Source organism: Podarcis erhardii (genome assembly GCF_964252035.2).
Source record: "Podarcis erhardii genome assembly, chromosome: 3".
In the NCBI taxonomy this organism is placed as follows: domain Eukaryota; kingdom Metazoa; phylum Chordata; class Lepidosauria; order Squamata; family Lacertidae; genus Podarcis; species Podarcis erhardii.
In genome coordinates this window covers 37,455,289-37,468,808 of record NC_138507.1, presented here as the reverse complement: position 1 = coordinate 37,468,808, position 13,520 = coordinate 37,455,289, and the positions used below count along the sequence as shown (strand labels likewise).

The following is a 13,520-nucleotide window of genomic DNA, read 5'->3' as shown; positions in this document are numbered from 1 at the left end:
TGAATAGCAAACAAGCAGACAGTTTGTACTACAACGGTTTTCATTTGATTGATGCAAACGTTTCCTTCCAGGGTGAACCAGGAAAACCAGGCCCTCCAGGTGATATAGGAGTTCAGGGACTGCCAGTAAGTATTCTGTGCACTTTAAATGTAAAACATAGTTAAATTTCCAAGCCAGACCGAAGCTTATTAAGCCTTCATTTTCTGTAATGACAGGAATAGTGAGAGTCTGGGGGAAACCATGAGGAGCGGAGCCTTTAAAAATTAGGGTGTAGGTAGCATGATTCAGTTTTACTGGGATGATCCTGTTTGTGTTAATTGCATACGTAAAGGGTAAGTTCCAGGATTGTCATGGAAGCTTTAGAGGGCACCCAAGCTAGGAAGCTAGATAAAAATGTTGATATCTCTCTTTAAGAGAATAGAGCATGCCCACTTCCTCACCATTTCACCAAGGTGCAGCCCTGCCATGCTGTCTCCCATTGCTCCACCCAGATACAACTAAATCTAGTGCCGCCTATGCAACATGACGACATCATCCCTGCAAGCATATTATGGCTGTGCTGAAGTGTATGTCAAAGACTGTTTGGCTCCTGAAGTTTTCCTACATCTTTTGTAATGTATAGCATAGATTAGTTGCATGTACTACTATCAAAATTTGTTATTTTCCTTATCCAGAAGACCACTTTACCACAATCTCTCGCTCTCTCTCATTCCAATTCCTTGTGCCTCACTATATTCCCAAGGTGGGATGAAACCATAAGGAAACCAATAGATCAATCAAATAAGATACAGTGGTGCCTCGCAAGACGAAATTAATTCGTTCCGCAAGTTTTTTCGTCTTGCGAGTTTTTTGTCTTGCGAAGCACGGTTTCCCATAGGAATGCATTGAAAATCAATCAATGCGTTCCTATGGAAACCGCCTTCAGACCAGGTCCGGGGACAGTCTGTCCCCCGACCTCTTCTGAAGGCTGGGGGGGGGGGGGGACAAGGGCTTTTCTTCCCACCCCCAGCATTTAAAAAAACCCCGGGACAGCAGAGGACTTCTCCGCTGTCCCGGGGTTTTTTAAAATGCTGGCGGGCGGCAGCGAAGGTTTCGCTACCGCCCGCCAGCATTTTAAGATCGCCCTGGACAGCGGACTTCTCCGCTGTCCTGGGGCGATTTTAAAGCCCCCGGGAAGGCAGGCGGGGGGGAGCAAAGACTTTCGCCCCCCGCCAGCCTTCAGAAGAGGTCCAGGACCTCTTCTGAAGGCCGGCGGGGGGCGAAAGTCTTTGCTCCCCCCCGCCTGCCTTCAAAAGCCGTCCGCCTGCCTTCAAAAGTGCTGCGTTTCTCCGCTCTCCCGGGAAGGCAGGCAGGGGGGAGCAAAGACTTTTGCCCCCCGCCGGCCTTCAGAAGAGGTCCAGGACCTCTTCTGAAGGCTGGCGGGGGGCGAAAGTCTTTGCTCCCCCCGCGCCTGCCTTCCCGGGGGCTTTAAAATCGCCCCAGGACAGCGGTCCAGGACCTCTTCTGAAGGTCCTGAAGGTCCAGGACCTCTTCTGAAGGCCGGCGGGGGGCGGAAGTCTTTGCTCCCCCCCCGCCTGCCTTCAAAAGCCGTCCGGGATAGCGGGAAGCGCTTCCCTGCTATCCCGGACCGCTTTTAAAATGCTGGCGGTGGGGAGCAAAGCCTTTCGGCCCCCGCCAGCCTTCCTGGACCTCTTCTGAAGGCCGGAGGGGGGGGGGAAGGCTTTGCTCCCCACCGCCAGCATTTTAAAAGAGGTCCCCGGAGATTTCCCTATGGGCTTTCTTCTTGCGAAGCAAGCCCATAGGGAAATTCGTCTTGCGAAGCGCCTCAAAAAACGGAAAACCCTTTCGTCTAGCGGGTTTTCCGTCTTGCGAGGCATTCGTCTTGCGGGGCACCACTGTAGTTGCTGTTGCTGAAAACTGGGCTCTGGTATGAAAATCAATGTGTTTTTATAGCATGCTTTTAGGAACCAACTTAAGCATGTGCTTAAAGAGTATTCCATGTCCTTTGGAGGGGGAAGGTTAATTATGTTGGCACTAGTTTGGGGTGTTTTTTAAAATGGATTTTGGCTCTGTTGAGACATGCTTGTAAAAGGTCCAATATAATTCACTTGATGACATAGCTTGGCAAAAAGAAACAGTTCCCAACACTACGGGAGACACTCCTCTAATGCAGACTATAATTGCCCGAGGGAGCAAGGAATATTTGGACCTTGTAAGTACATAGAACATTACAAACATTTTAAGGCAATGTGTTTTCTTTGTTTTGTTTTAGGGTTTACCAGGGTCTCCAGGAGCAAAAGGTGTTGCTGGACCACAGGTAAAGTATTCTAGGCAATCTGGGAAAGATTCCAGATGTATTTTTTAATTATTATTCCACTCTTGTGGCTAATTCTCCTTGTCTCCCAACAGGGTAATGCAGGTCCTCCTGGGATACCTGGCTTGATGGGGAATTCGGGTAAACCTGTAAGCTCCTTTTTTTCTCCAGTTTCATTTTATTTTTTAATAGCACTTGCACATTTTGTGCAGAATCAGTTTTAAAGCACGTTCTGTTCTTGTAATCGTGTTAAACAGGGAGAACAGGGGCCACAGGGAGAAAAAGGGCCCATCGGACCCAGAGGCCCATCGGTAAGTACTTGTTCTGCTTTATCTTAAGGTTCTGGGATTTCAGTTATAGGCCAGTGATGGAGGAGACAAGGTCTGCACAAAAGCCTCTTGTGTTATTTGCCTGTGACGTAAACTCTTTTAGCTTTCACATCAATTTCTTCCAGTCCCAAATTAGTTGTTCACATTTGCTTCACATTTGCCGAATCATAATACAAATAAACTCAGCCCAATATTCCGTAATGAGTTAAACACTCCAACCAAAACCATGAAACATGTAAGTAGAATTATATATGATAAGCTGAACACTAGTCTACAGATCCACGTCATGCAGAGCTTTCATGGTCCCTAGAGGGACTGAAGACCCTTACACACTATGCCAGAAGTTGTGGGGTTCTTTTTGGTTCTTCTGTTGTGAATTGAGGATGAATTTTAGCTGCACTGCATGAAGTCTTAGCTATTGTTTATGACAGAATGGAAGCGTAACATTTCTTGGAACCCTCTCAAGAACCTGTCCCTGGGTGGTCACTAAGGGTCAGCCTCTCAGCTACACCACTGTGTCCAGACTTCATTCAAAATGTTTGGTGCTGCCACCTACTGTGTTAGACAGAGAAGTAGGGTGCCCCTTTTATATTTTATTACCCCATGAAATAATAATATATACATTATCCTATATATTGGACATAATACATATATGTTTAATTATGCATTAATCGTTTACCCCATGAAAATCCTTGAATATACTAGTACCTATAATTTTACATAACTGTTTATTGTACATAATATTATATACCATACGACTATTAAATGTGCATTATTAGCTCATTTATCTGATTTAAGAACGTTATGTCTATCTCATGCATTATTGTAAACATTCATGAATATCCATTAATCACTACCATCCATAATCTTACATTCAGACATTACCTGAAATATCTCTCATCAACGTGGAAGTGCATTTTACACCTGGTTATTTATCAATCTGGCATATCACATGAGAATCATCAGCCCCTGTATATAAGGCTGTATATAAGTATCACGTCCATACTTGTGGGCCATGGCTTGATCCAAGGTAGGTCGAAACAGGAGCACCTCTACCATGCAAATGTATGGTACAAGATTAAGAAATGGGTCCTCAAATGCATGTTTGGGTTAAAAGTGGGTTCTGGGCCTGAAAAGGTTGAAGATACGTGATCTACACTAAACACAAGGGGTGAGATATATTTCTTTGGAATCCACATAGACCAATACACAGGCACAATTTCAAACCTAGTATGCAAGTGTTGTTCTAATGAAACCCACTTTCTGGAATATGTGCTAGTAACATCACAGGTTCACTAAATGGTGTTATATAATCCTCCCTGCCGGGACTGTTAATACAGGCTTGCAGCAGGGATTCTTCTTACCCAAATGAAGAAAGGCGATGGGGGATCAAAAGTGAAGTATACGTAAGGAGACAGTGCACTATTCCTGAACACAGAACACTGAAAATGTGGCAGTGGATTTGGGGAATACTGCTTGCCATCTTTCTGAAAACCATTGTGCTCCATGCAAAACTGAGTTGCATAGAGTAATAACTACCAAAGACAAGGGATTATTCCTTTGCTTTATCTTTCAGCTCTGGCTAATGACACAATAACTTCATTTTTTTTCCAGAAAAACTCTTTATTTGCAAAAATTGCAAACTGTTGGTGGCTTTGAGCAGAACTGGTTTAGATATACTTGGCTATTTCCCAAATTCCTTTCTCTAAACTGATGCCAGTCTGAATGTTTTTGGACAGCTCTTGGTTAATAAAGAACAGGGTAGTTCCTTAACCGGATAATGCAAGATAATCTTCTAAACTATGTTTTTAATCCTGTAAAATGCAACTAAGGGTTTATAAAATCAGCAGTGCGTAGAAACCGGAGCTACCATACTGTGTTAATTATTAACCATCCCCACTGCAAGCTCTGGAAGCAGTTCAGATTAGACTCTGAACGTTCTAGTTCTAGCGACCAGTATGACATCTGCTAGATTTCTGTAAGCTAATAATGGTTTGCATAAACTGATAGATGTGCAAAACATTCTATAAATCATGCTTTCAATGAGAAACGTGGGGGAAACACTGCTTTACACATTAGTTTACACTGATTGTTTCATTATATCTATAAATTTACAAATCATTCTTAACCATACAGTGGTACCTCAGGTTACAGATGCTTCAGGTTACAGACTCTGCTAACCCAGAAATAGTACCTCGGGTTAAAGACTTTGCTTCAGGATGAGAACAGAAATCGTGCTTCGGTGGCACGGCGGCAGTGGGAGGCCCCATTAGCTAAAGTGGTACCTCAGGTTAAGAACAGTTTCAGGTTAAGAACGGACCTCCGGAACGAATTAAGTTCTTAACCCGAGGTACCACTGTACTTACTTGGAAGCTAGACTTCATTTCAATGGGGCCCACTCACAAGTAACTAAACTACTATAAGTTTACAGCCATGCAGCCCAGTATGGTTAACTTAGAAGCAAGTCCCATTATGGTCAATGGAGCTTCTTACTCCCAGAGAAGAGCGCCTAGGATTGCAGCCTTAGGGTCAAACTGCACATCATGCTTAATGCATGACAGGCTGCTATTTCTCTTGCTTTTCTTAATTAATTGCAGCTGCAACCCCCCCCCCCAGTAGTTCTCAAGAGTGTAGCATGCAGGGAGGGTAGGTGTTTCTTTTCCCAGCATCCCCAAACTCAGTGTAGTTACAAAGTTTAGTAAAAAGTTCACATTCTATATTAAAAAGTCGCCCTTCTTGATTTCTTATTCTTCCAGTAAGTTTCACCATTTCTGCGTTTTTCATTAATTTTAGTTGCCAATCTTCTTTAGTTGGAACTGCTGCTTCTTTCCATCCCATCCCTGGGCATATACAGTGGTACCTCTGGTTACGAACTTAATTCGTTCCAGAGGTCCGTTCTAAACCTGAAATCGCTCTTAACCTGAGGCGCCACTTTAGCTAATGGGGCCTCCTGCTGCCGCTGCACCGCCGCCGTGCGATTTCTGTTCTCATCCTGAGGTAAAGTTCTTAACCCGAGGTACTACTTCCGGGTTAGCGGAGTCTATAACCTGAAGTGTTTGTAACCCGAGGTGTTTGTAGCCCAAGGTACCACTGTATCATTCTAACTGCTGTGGTATCTTACAAAAATAATTTCCTTTGTTCTCTTGGTACCTCTGAACCCAAAATTCCTATAAAAAGTGTAGTTTGACTCCTAGTCTGCATGCATCTCCTCAACAACCTAATCAACAGAACTATCAACTTTCACCAAGTACTTGATTGGTACCTGGTTCATGGTAACATGATTGGCCAACTGCTTGAACCGTTATACTTCCACTTAATTTGATATAGCTTCCTTCGGAGCATTAGAACCATCATCCCAATTGTTATGATCTGCTGCACAAGGGTGAAAAGAACACGGATAAGATCAAGCCTTTGAATCACTGTAATGGCACAAGTCAGGGTACTGCAATCTTACAGCCAAACTTCCTATTTCTTAATGTTATAGATCAAAACGTATTAATAAAACATGTATTTCATTGTTCTTTTTACCAGTTGACTTGAAGCTTTGCTTCGCACACACATTATGGAAATTGGTCTATATGATTATCGCACTTCATTTCTGGTTAAAATCTTTGAAAGCTTTCCTTTTATGCTAAATTGCTCCAGAGTATCAAATTTTAAACTTCAAAGTGTCAGACATAATCAGTGATAATGCTTTTTTTAAAAAAAAGAATCAGCAGCAGTAGTGGTATAAGCAGATTATTTGTGCTCAGTTGGGCACAATGGCCCATTCTTGGCCTCACTCTGCCAGTCTTTGCCAGTTCTTTTCCTCCATTGTTTCCACTCTGTTATTTAGCAGAGATGCTATGTATGGATCAGATGTGCACCTTCCCCCAAAAGCAAAATGGCTGTGCTGTTAAAATGGAGATATTTTACAGTTCTTATGGACAATGTTGTTGTTGTTTAGTCGTCTTAGTCGTGTTCAACTCTTCGTGACCCCATGAAACAGAGCATGAAAAAGCTTCTCCTTTTTTATGTCCATGGAGTTTTCTTGGCAAAATACTGGAGTGGTTTGCCAGTTCCTTCTCCAGGTGGATCACATTTAGTCTAAACTCTCGATTATGACCTATCCATCTTGGGTGGCCCTGCACGGCATAGCTCATAGCTTCTTGGAGTTATTCAAGCCCCTTCAACACGACAAGGCGATGAAGGGGCTTTTGGACAATACAGTACTTCAGTTTGGACTTTGATGAGGCTTCACAGGAACGGGGCATCACCATAGTGGGACAGCTACCAAGAGCACCTCTCTGAGTACCTTCTCAAAGTTGGAAGGGACCACACTGATGGACTGAGTGCTCTTGCTTGAATTTAAAAAATGTATTTAAAAAACAAAAGGCACATCAAATTGTGCCCAGAAAATGGGGGTTGAGGAGAGGGAGATAAACATATATAGCCCACAATATGCCAGGGACAAATGTGGCAAGAAGTCGCTACTTTGCAGTGAAGAGTCCAGTGGCCTAAAAGTTATCCTCAGGATTCGTTTCCCATCTGTAAACAATAAATAGAAAGCCTACATGCATGCTTGCTATCCTGCATGTTCATCCTTCCTGGGATGTTCTCAGAGCACTTTCCCTCTAAACTGAAAAGCTCCAGATGTTGTAACCATTCCTGAAGTGAGGTGACCAGAATTAGGGTTGCACCATAGATGTGTACAATGCCGTTACGAAAACGGCAGTTTTGTTTTCAAACCTTTCCCTAAAGATCCCAAGACAAGCATTGTGATGCAGATGCATATCTAGATGTGCATTACCTCCTTATTGGCTGTGCAAGAAAAAGAACCGGGCCCTCTTCAGTAGGGCAGCTAGGTGTAGACTTTTGACACCTGAAGAACAGATGTTCAGATTTGGTGCCACAACATGGTTTGGTGCTATGCGAATGAACATGGAACACACTCATATGATCTCTCCTCATCTTGAGCACGGTGATCTCTCTGGTTTGTATTAAATTGAAGGAGAGAGCATAGAAGCCCAAGGCTTCTAGTAGCCGACTGTACTTAGACCCTCACACCACGGGTTCACATTCATGTGAATTGTCAACCTGAAACAAGTTCACACGATGTGCAGCATTACAAAATGAGATTTTCCTAACTGAAACACGAAAAGATATGAGCATATAATAGATTTTTTTAAAAAAGCACATTAAACTGGAACTGCTAACCTGAGCACCCTAATTTTCCCTACTGAAAATATTAGTTTTTTCAATTGCATATCTTATGGTGATAAACAGAAGAAGTGGTTTTCAACTTGTTCTAATTTTAATTATGTTCACGTGAATCTGCATCTAGAGGCATGTTCAATAATCATGTTACAAAAGTAACTAAATGGAGCTAAATTTGTGGAGAAGATTAATTAATTTTCTGGGTCACCTGAAGGTTTTTTCCAAGCCTTTCTAAAAGCTTCTCATGTTAATGACATAGGAATTTTATAGAAGCAGTGACTGGAAACCTACCCAGATCTGAGTTCTTTTGATCCCTCCAGGATACTTAATTATTTTCCAGTAAGTTTCCTTGCTTTGCTTTGCTTGAAAAGCCATTTCATGCCATTTTGTGATGCGGCATAACATGTATTTCATATGTAGCTTCATCTTTTCATTGCTCCGCAACCTGTTGTGTTACAGTTTCCTTACGAGAATATTAACATGAAAGCTAGAATTACACCTACCCACAGTGTTTCATGTAAGTCAGTTCCGATGATGTATCACTGTTGTCAGATTATGCACACACTCATCTAACTGGTTAAAAGTGATACAATAAGAAAGTAATAAGAGCCTGCTGGATCAAGTCAGTGGACCATCTCGTCCAGCATCCTGTTCTCACAGTTGCCAAGGCGATGCCTCAAGGAAACTTGCAAGCAGAACATGGCCAGAAAAGCACTCTTACTACCCACAGTTTCCAGCAACTGGTATTTAACCATGGGAACCGAGCATCCTCTATGAAGAGATATTAGGCTGCTTATACCCGAGGAATCACACTTGAGCATATGAGCGTGTGCTTGTCCTTCCAGAGGAGATACATGTGTGTTTATGATGCAGAATGAAATGGTAGTATTAGAAGCTACCTTCTTCTAAGTCGGTATTTTGCTTTTTAGCTGACTATTAAAAAAAAAAAATATTAAGTAAGCATTAATGAAACGATTCTTCATTTTGCTGCCGGAAAATGCTTTAACAATGCCTCCTTGTTTTCTCAAAGGGTAGCAGAGGTGAGCTGGGTCCTGCTGGCCCTCCAGGTCCGCCAGGTAAAATGGTAAGCAGCCAGTGTCTACTCCCATCAAATTCATTTTTATTTTTCCAAGAGCTTATGGTTTCCCCTTAGGATCCGTAGCAACCTAGCAGTTTATGCATGAAGCTGAAGATGAAACATGAATACGATCATTGTTGCCTTCCCTCTTCCCAGCTTGTGACTCTACTAAGACCCACATTTTCTTATTTGAATTCTGTAAAATTCTACTGGGAACACATCATTTTTAATGCAGTTCTGTGAGGAAGAAAAGTGGATATCTCTCTTTGTGTATTGCCTTAAGATGGTGAAGTTAGCTGTCGCTTGTGTTATTAATTTAAAAAGGAGCAGGAATAATGAAAGGCCAGTTTTTTCTTTTTCCTTTCCTGCTAGCAGCTATCTGGCATTAATGACTACTGAGCGTGAATGCCTTCTTTGAAATGACTCAATCTTCATTTGCATGGTTTCTGCTTGAAGGGCAGCCTGGCTATTTGGGAACTGAAAGAGCTCCCTGTTAGAGAGGAATGCTCACACCATAGGGTTGAGGAATTACAGCATCCTCCTCCATAAAGGCACAAATATTTTAGCAGATGTATTAAAAGTCTAGGAACTGCTGTTTTCTGGCTGCAGTAGATTATAGCAAACTGTCAGCAACAATTTAGCAGAGTCTATGGTTCAGAAATAAAGCACACAGCCGGCTGTTCTTATTACTCTCCATAGGGAAAGTGTAATGTGCTTCTCAGAGGCTGGGTCTCTTTATCAATGGTTCTTTTGTTTAGTCTAAAAATTACCCTAAGAATCTGCCATCTTTGTTTCCACAGGGTGGCGAAGGTGACATAGGCCTCCCAGGTTTACCTGGGCCTCCAGGATTGCCTGGTGCTAAAGGTGACAGGGTAAGTATACGATTTGCCATAAGGAATTGCTGCAGCTGCTCTTGGTCTAATTATTTTCTGAAGCCACTTAAAGGGGGGAGGAGTTAGGAACTACCAATATTGCAGGGGTGGGGAATCTGGGAGCCTTCTCAACGTTGTTGGACTGTTAACTCAAGCCCATCCAGCATGGCTCACGGTCAGGGATGACAGGTTGTAGTCCAAAATCTAGAGGGCAAAGGTATCCCTGCCTTGAATTGTTATGTATAGGTTTCTGCCCTCAGGTCTGTGAAAACTGTTGTGGTGTGTAGCCAACAAGTTCCTCAACACCACCACCACTAGCACACACACCTTGGTTTTTTTTTACCCTTCCCCTCACCTTTGCTGATATTCCTCATGATATTACTGAAACTATCTTAATTGAAATCCTTACTTTAATCAAGGCCCCCACTTCCAGTCACGCTATGACCGACATAAAATTGAGCCTAAGAAGGGAAACTGTTCACCTTATTAGAACCCCAGTTCCATCCTACGCTGCTACTGCTTCATAGGTGCCAATTCTATAGGGCTGAGGTGTCTTCAGTCTGCCCCGCCCCCCAAGTCTGCTGGGACAGGACTGAGCCCCCTCCCCAACCTTGCAGCAGTGGTCCTTGCTTGGCTAGTAGCAGGTCTTGCTGGGCCTCGCTTGGGTGGCAGTGGTCCTCGCTGTCCTCTTGGGCGGCAGCAGGCCTCACTAGGCCTCCTCCTGAAGTGCAGCGCTCAATGCAGAAGATGGCCCCTGCAATTTTGGATGGAACTCGGTGCCTCTGTACCCCTTTGATTGTTGCTGAGGGTTTTCCAGATTATTTCTGAGGTTTTTGTTTTCTGCTCATTAGAGTTCTCTCCCCTGTCCTTTCCCACTCAAGCCTCCAGTCTTTTCCTTTTGCACCCCTGGGTAATTTTAGCTTTCACATTCAAAGTCGCTGGTTGCTTAGTTAGCAAATTAAGGAAAAATCTTAGCTCTGACTTGATTGTCAAGAAGATCATTCTCTCTCTGTGGGAAAAGGCTTCTTAACTTCATCTGTTGCTTTCTTGAAATTCTTTGCCCTGTCTGTGCTAGGGGATATTTGATGTTCTGTCAATGAGCATTCATCATTATGGCATTAGCTTAGTTGGCAGAGTGCTATAGAATTCCAGAGCCATCAGTTCGGAGGAATTAACTCGGAAAGGGTTTATTCTCAAGGGAAGTCTAATTATAGGTAGTCTTTACCACTTGCTACTGATGCCTAGAGCTCTTCACTGTAGCTGTACCTTCCCCATACTCATGTGATCTTCTCTATATTTAAAATGATATATAAAATTTCTGCTCCAGCCGTTGAAGTGTCTACTGGTGGATTATTTGATGGTCCAAAATACTAATAGCTACCATTAACCAAAACCATTCCTGCTGCATTCTAGAACTCAACATCAGCCTTAGAGTTTTTCCGAGTGTCCCTTAGCTGCAGTGCTTATTGCACTGAATGAAAATATGTTCCTGGACAAAATGAAGGGCACAATCCCTTTCACTCACAGAGAGCACCACACCTCAGGCCATTGGAGTAAATACTGTTCCAAGGCCACCCCCCCCCATGCACTTCACCTTGGGGAGTCCAATAGCCTGCTCTTTTCTAAGCCCTCAGGACATTGGTTACTTCCAGTCCTATTAGTAGTGGTAGTCTGTGCACTAGCGTGTCCTTTTCCCACCAAGGTCTGCTTCAAACATGCCTTCTCAGCCTTCCAACTTTCCCTTGGTTGTACAGTTGCTGCCCTGTCCATGTGACCCAAGGATCCATGCATGCTGCTGTGGGGATTTTTCAAACTCCTTATCACTTGGATCCAAGAGGAATTCCAGAGTGGGTGCTTGTTGTGTGGTCCGCCAGAACCACCTAAGAAGGGGATACAAACACTCATCCTTTAAACACACAAGTAGGCACAGGTACTCACGTTCTCACATGAAGATGGCCAAAAATGCAGACGTTTGACGTGAGGATTATACCTTGTCATCAACTCAGATGGCTCCATCCGTCATGGTAATATATTCAGTTATTCATGAAAATGGGTCCAAACCACTAGGGCAGACAGAAGTGAAACTTGAAGGAATACAAGAAGTGGTTTTATACTAAGCCAGGGCAACGTTCCATTTTTTATTTTTGCTTTTGTTGTAGAATGATATTTTCTATGAGGGGGCATAGTGGTGGTAAGTTGACACAATTCAAACCCAGTGACAGGAGAGCCAGATTGGCTCCGCCGGTGTATTTGCACTGCACTGAGCTTGCTGCTGCCACCTCTGTTCTGGTATACAGCAACGATTCAGAGTGAGGGAGGTCAGGTGATTGGCACTGCTGTAAATGTGTGGGGTGGATGTAACTACATGCCATAGGAAACATACTGGGTGTAACTGATAGAATATTAGTTACACAGAGGGTAGGTGGTAGCAGTGGCGTAGTGGGGTGGCGGCACAGGCGCAGAATTGTTAGGGGTGCAAAATTTCTGTGTCTTGTGCTACCTCAATACAGTTGCATGCTTCTGTTTCTGGGCTCCATTGAAAATGGCTTCTCCGTGCAAACCAGGAAGTGACCTCTCCAAACAACAGAATGACTCTTATTTCCACAATCTCCTGGGTGACTCAGACACTGTTAGGCAGTTGAATGTGCATGCGTACTCTGTCTATTTCCCTCCCTCCCCTCTCCTCTGTGTGGCCCCGGATACTGGCAACCCATGCTACACCACTGAATGGTAACCATATCTGGGGGGTGTATTTGTGCTGCATCCTGAAATTGGCAAAAACAGGCACAACACACTGTTTCCCTCCTAGCACTGCAGGATGTTGTGATGTCCCGAAATGCAGAGCAATCCCATGGGAACAGTGCCTGGCCAGGTATTCTGACTTGGAAGTCTGAGGGTAGCCTGCTGTTGCAATGGTACCCATGTCCACATTCTTGCCACATACTTATTCTTTTGGTTCTGCACAGTGGTGGTGTATAAAAGCACTGCCACTATTACTTTATTCTTAAATTGCAAGAATACAAATGTACCTTGTATACATTCTGTAGGAAGGAGTCCTGAATATTTGTATCTAGTTTGCTTCTGTTCTTCTTTTCCTCTCATCTTTGTGCCTTCATGCTGCTCAGCAGGCATGATGCAATGTATGAAAGCCAAGAGAAATAAGAAGTGTAGATGAAAGGGTATTGTGTGTGTGTTCAATATAAATATCTCCAAAATCTTTGGTGCATTCAAACACACACTCGGCAGCAGTAGTACCAGATTGTGAGGGGGCAAACTCTGTCTCATATATTAAGCCTTCCCATAAAGAAACATCTCTGTGTTTCAAAGGAGCACTCTGATTTGCAAAACATTTATTCGGAATTAAGTTATGCTGTTTCCATCATATTTACAATCTTGGATGAAAGTCTGCTTAGAAGAGCAGTCTCAATTAAAATTCTAATTTAATATTCTATCTATTGTTGGGTTTAATGGAAGTCCCTAGGTGTTTTTAAAATGAAAGCTGTTTCTCTAAAAAAAAAAAGAAATCAAGAACAAAAATGGGAGACCTTCCTGATCTGTCTTGCGGAAATAGGTCTTGTGCAGGTAGAAAGGCTTGGCAGAAATTCAACAAGAGAAGCTTGTCCCACAGTAAAGATGGAGCAGTGGAAATCTTCACCAGCTGAATTTAATGTCTGCTGTGCAGCTATTTAATGTACTGGGGCCCTAGAAGAAGAAAGGTGGCAATCAACAAT

General features: G+C 43.2%; 1 protein-coding gene across 5 annotated transcripts in view; it reads left to right on the top strand.

The window, feature by feature from the left end:
- Positions 1 to 13,520, top strand: part of COL9A1 (collagen type IX alpha 1 chain) — a 64,442-nt gene that overhangs the window by 36,414 nt on the left and 14,508 nt on the right. For all 5 annotated transcript variants that reach the window (XM_081856946.1, XM_081856949.1, XM_081856948.1 and 2 more), the window contains 6 exons: positions 72 to 125; positions 2,273 to 2,317; positions 2,410 to 2,463; positions 2,572 to 2,625; positions 8,870 to 8,923; positions 9,718 to 9,789. In XM_081856946.1, the coding sequence (XP_081713072.1) occupies positions 72 to 125; positions 2,273 to 2,317; positions 2,410 to 2,463; positions 2,572 to 2,625; positions 8,870 to 8,923; positions 9,718 to 9,789 (333 nt within the window). The remainder of the gene's footprint in view (positions 1 to 71; positions 126 to 2,272; positions 2,318 to 2,409; positions 2,464 to 2,571; positions 2,626 to 8,869; positions 8,924 to 9,717; positions 9,790 to 13,520) is intronic.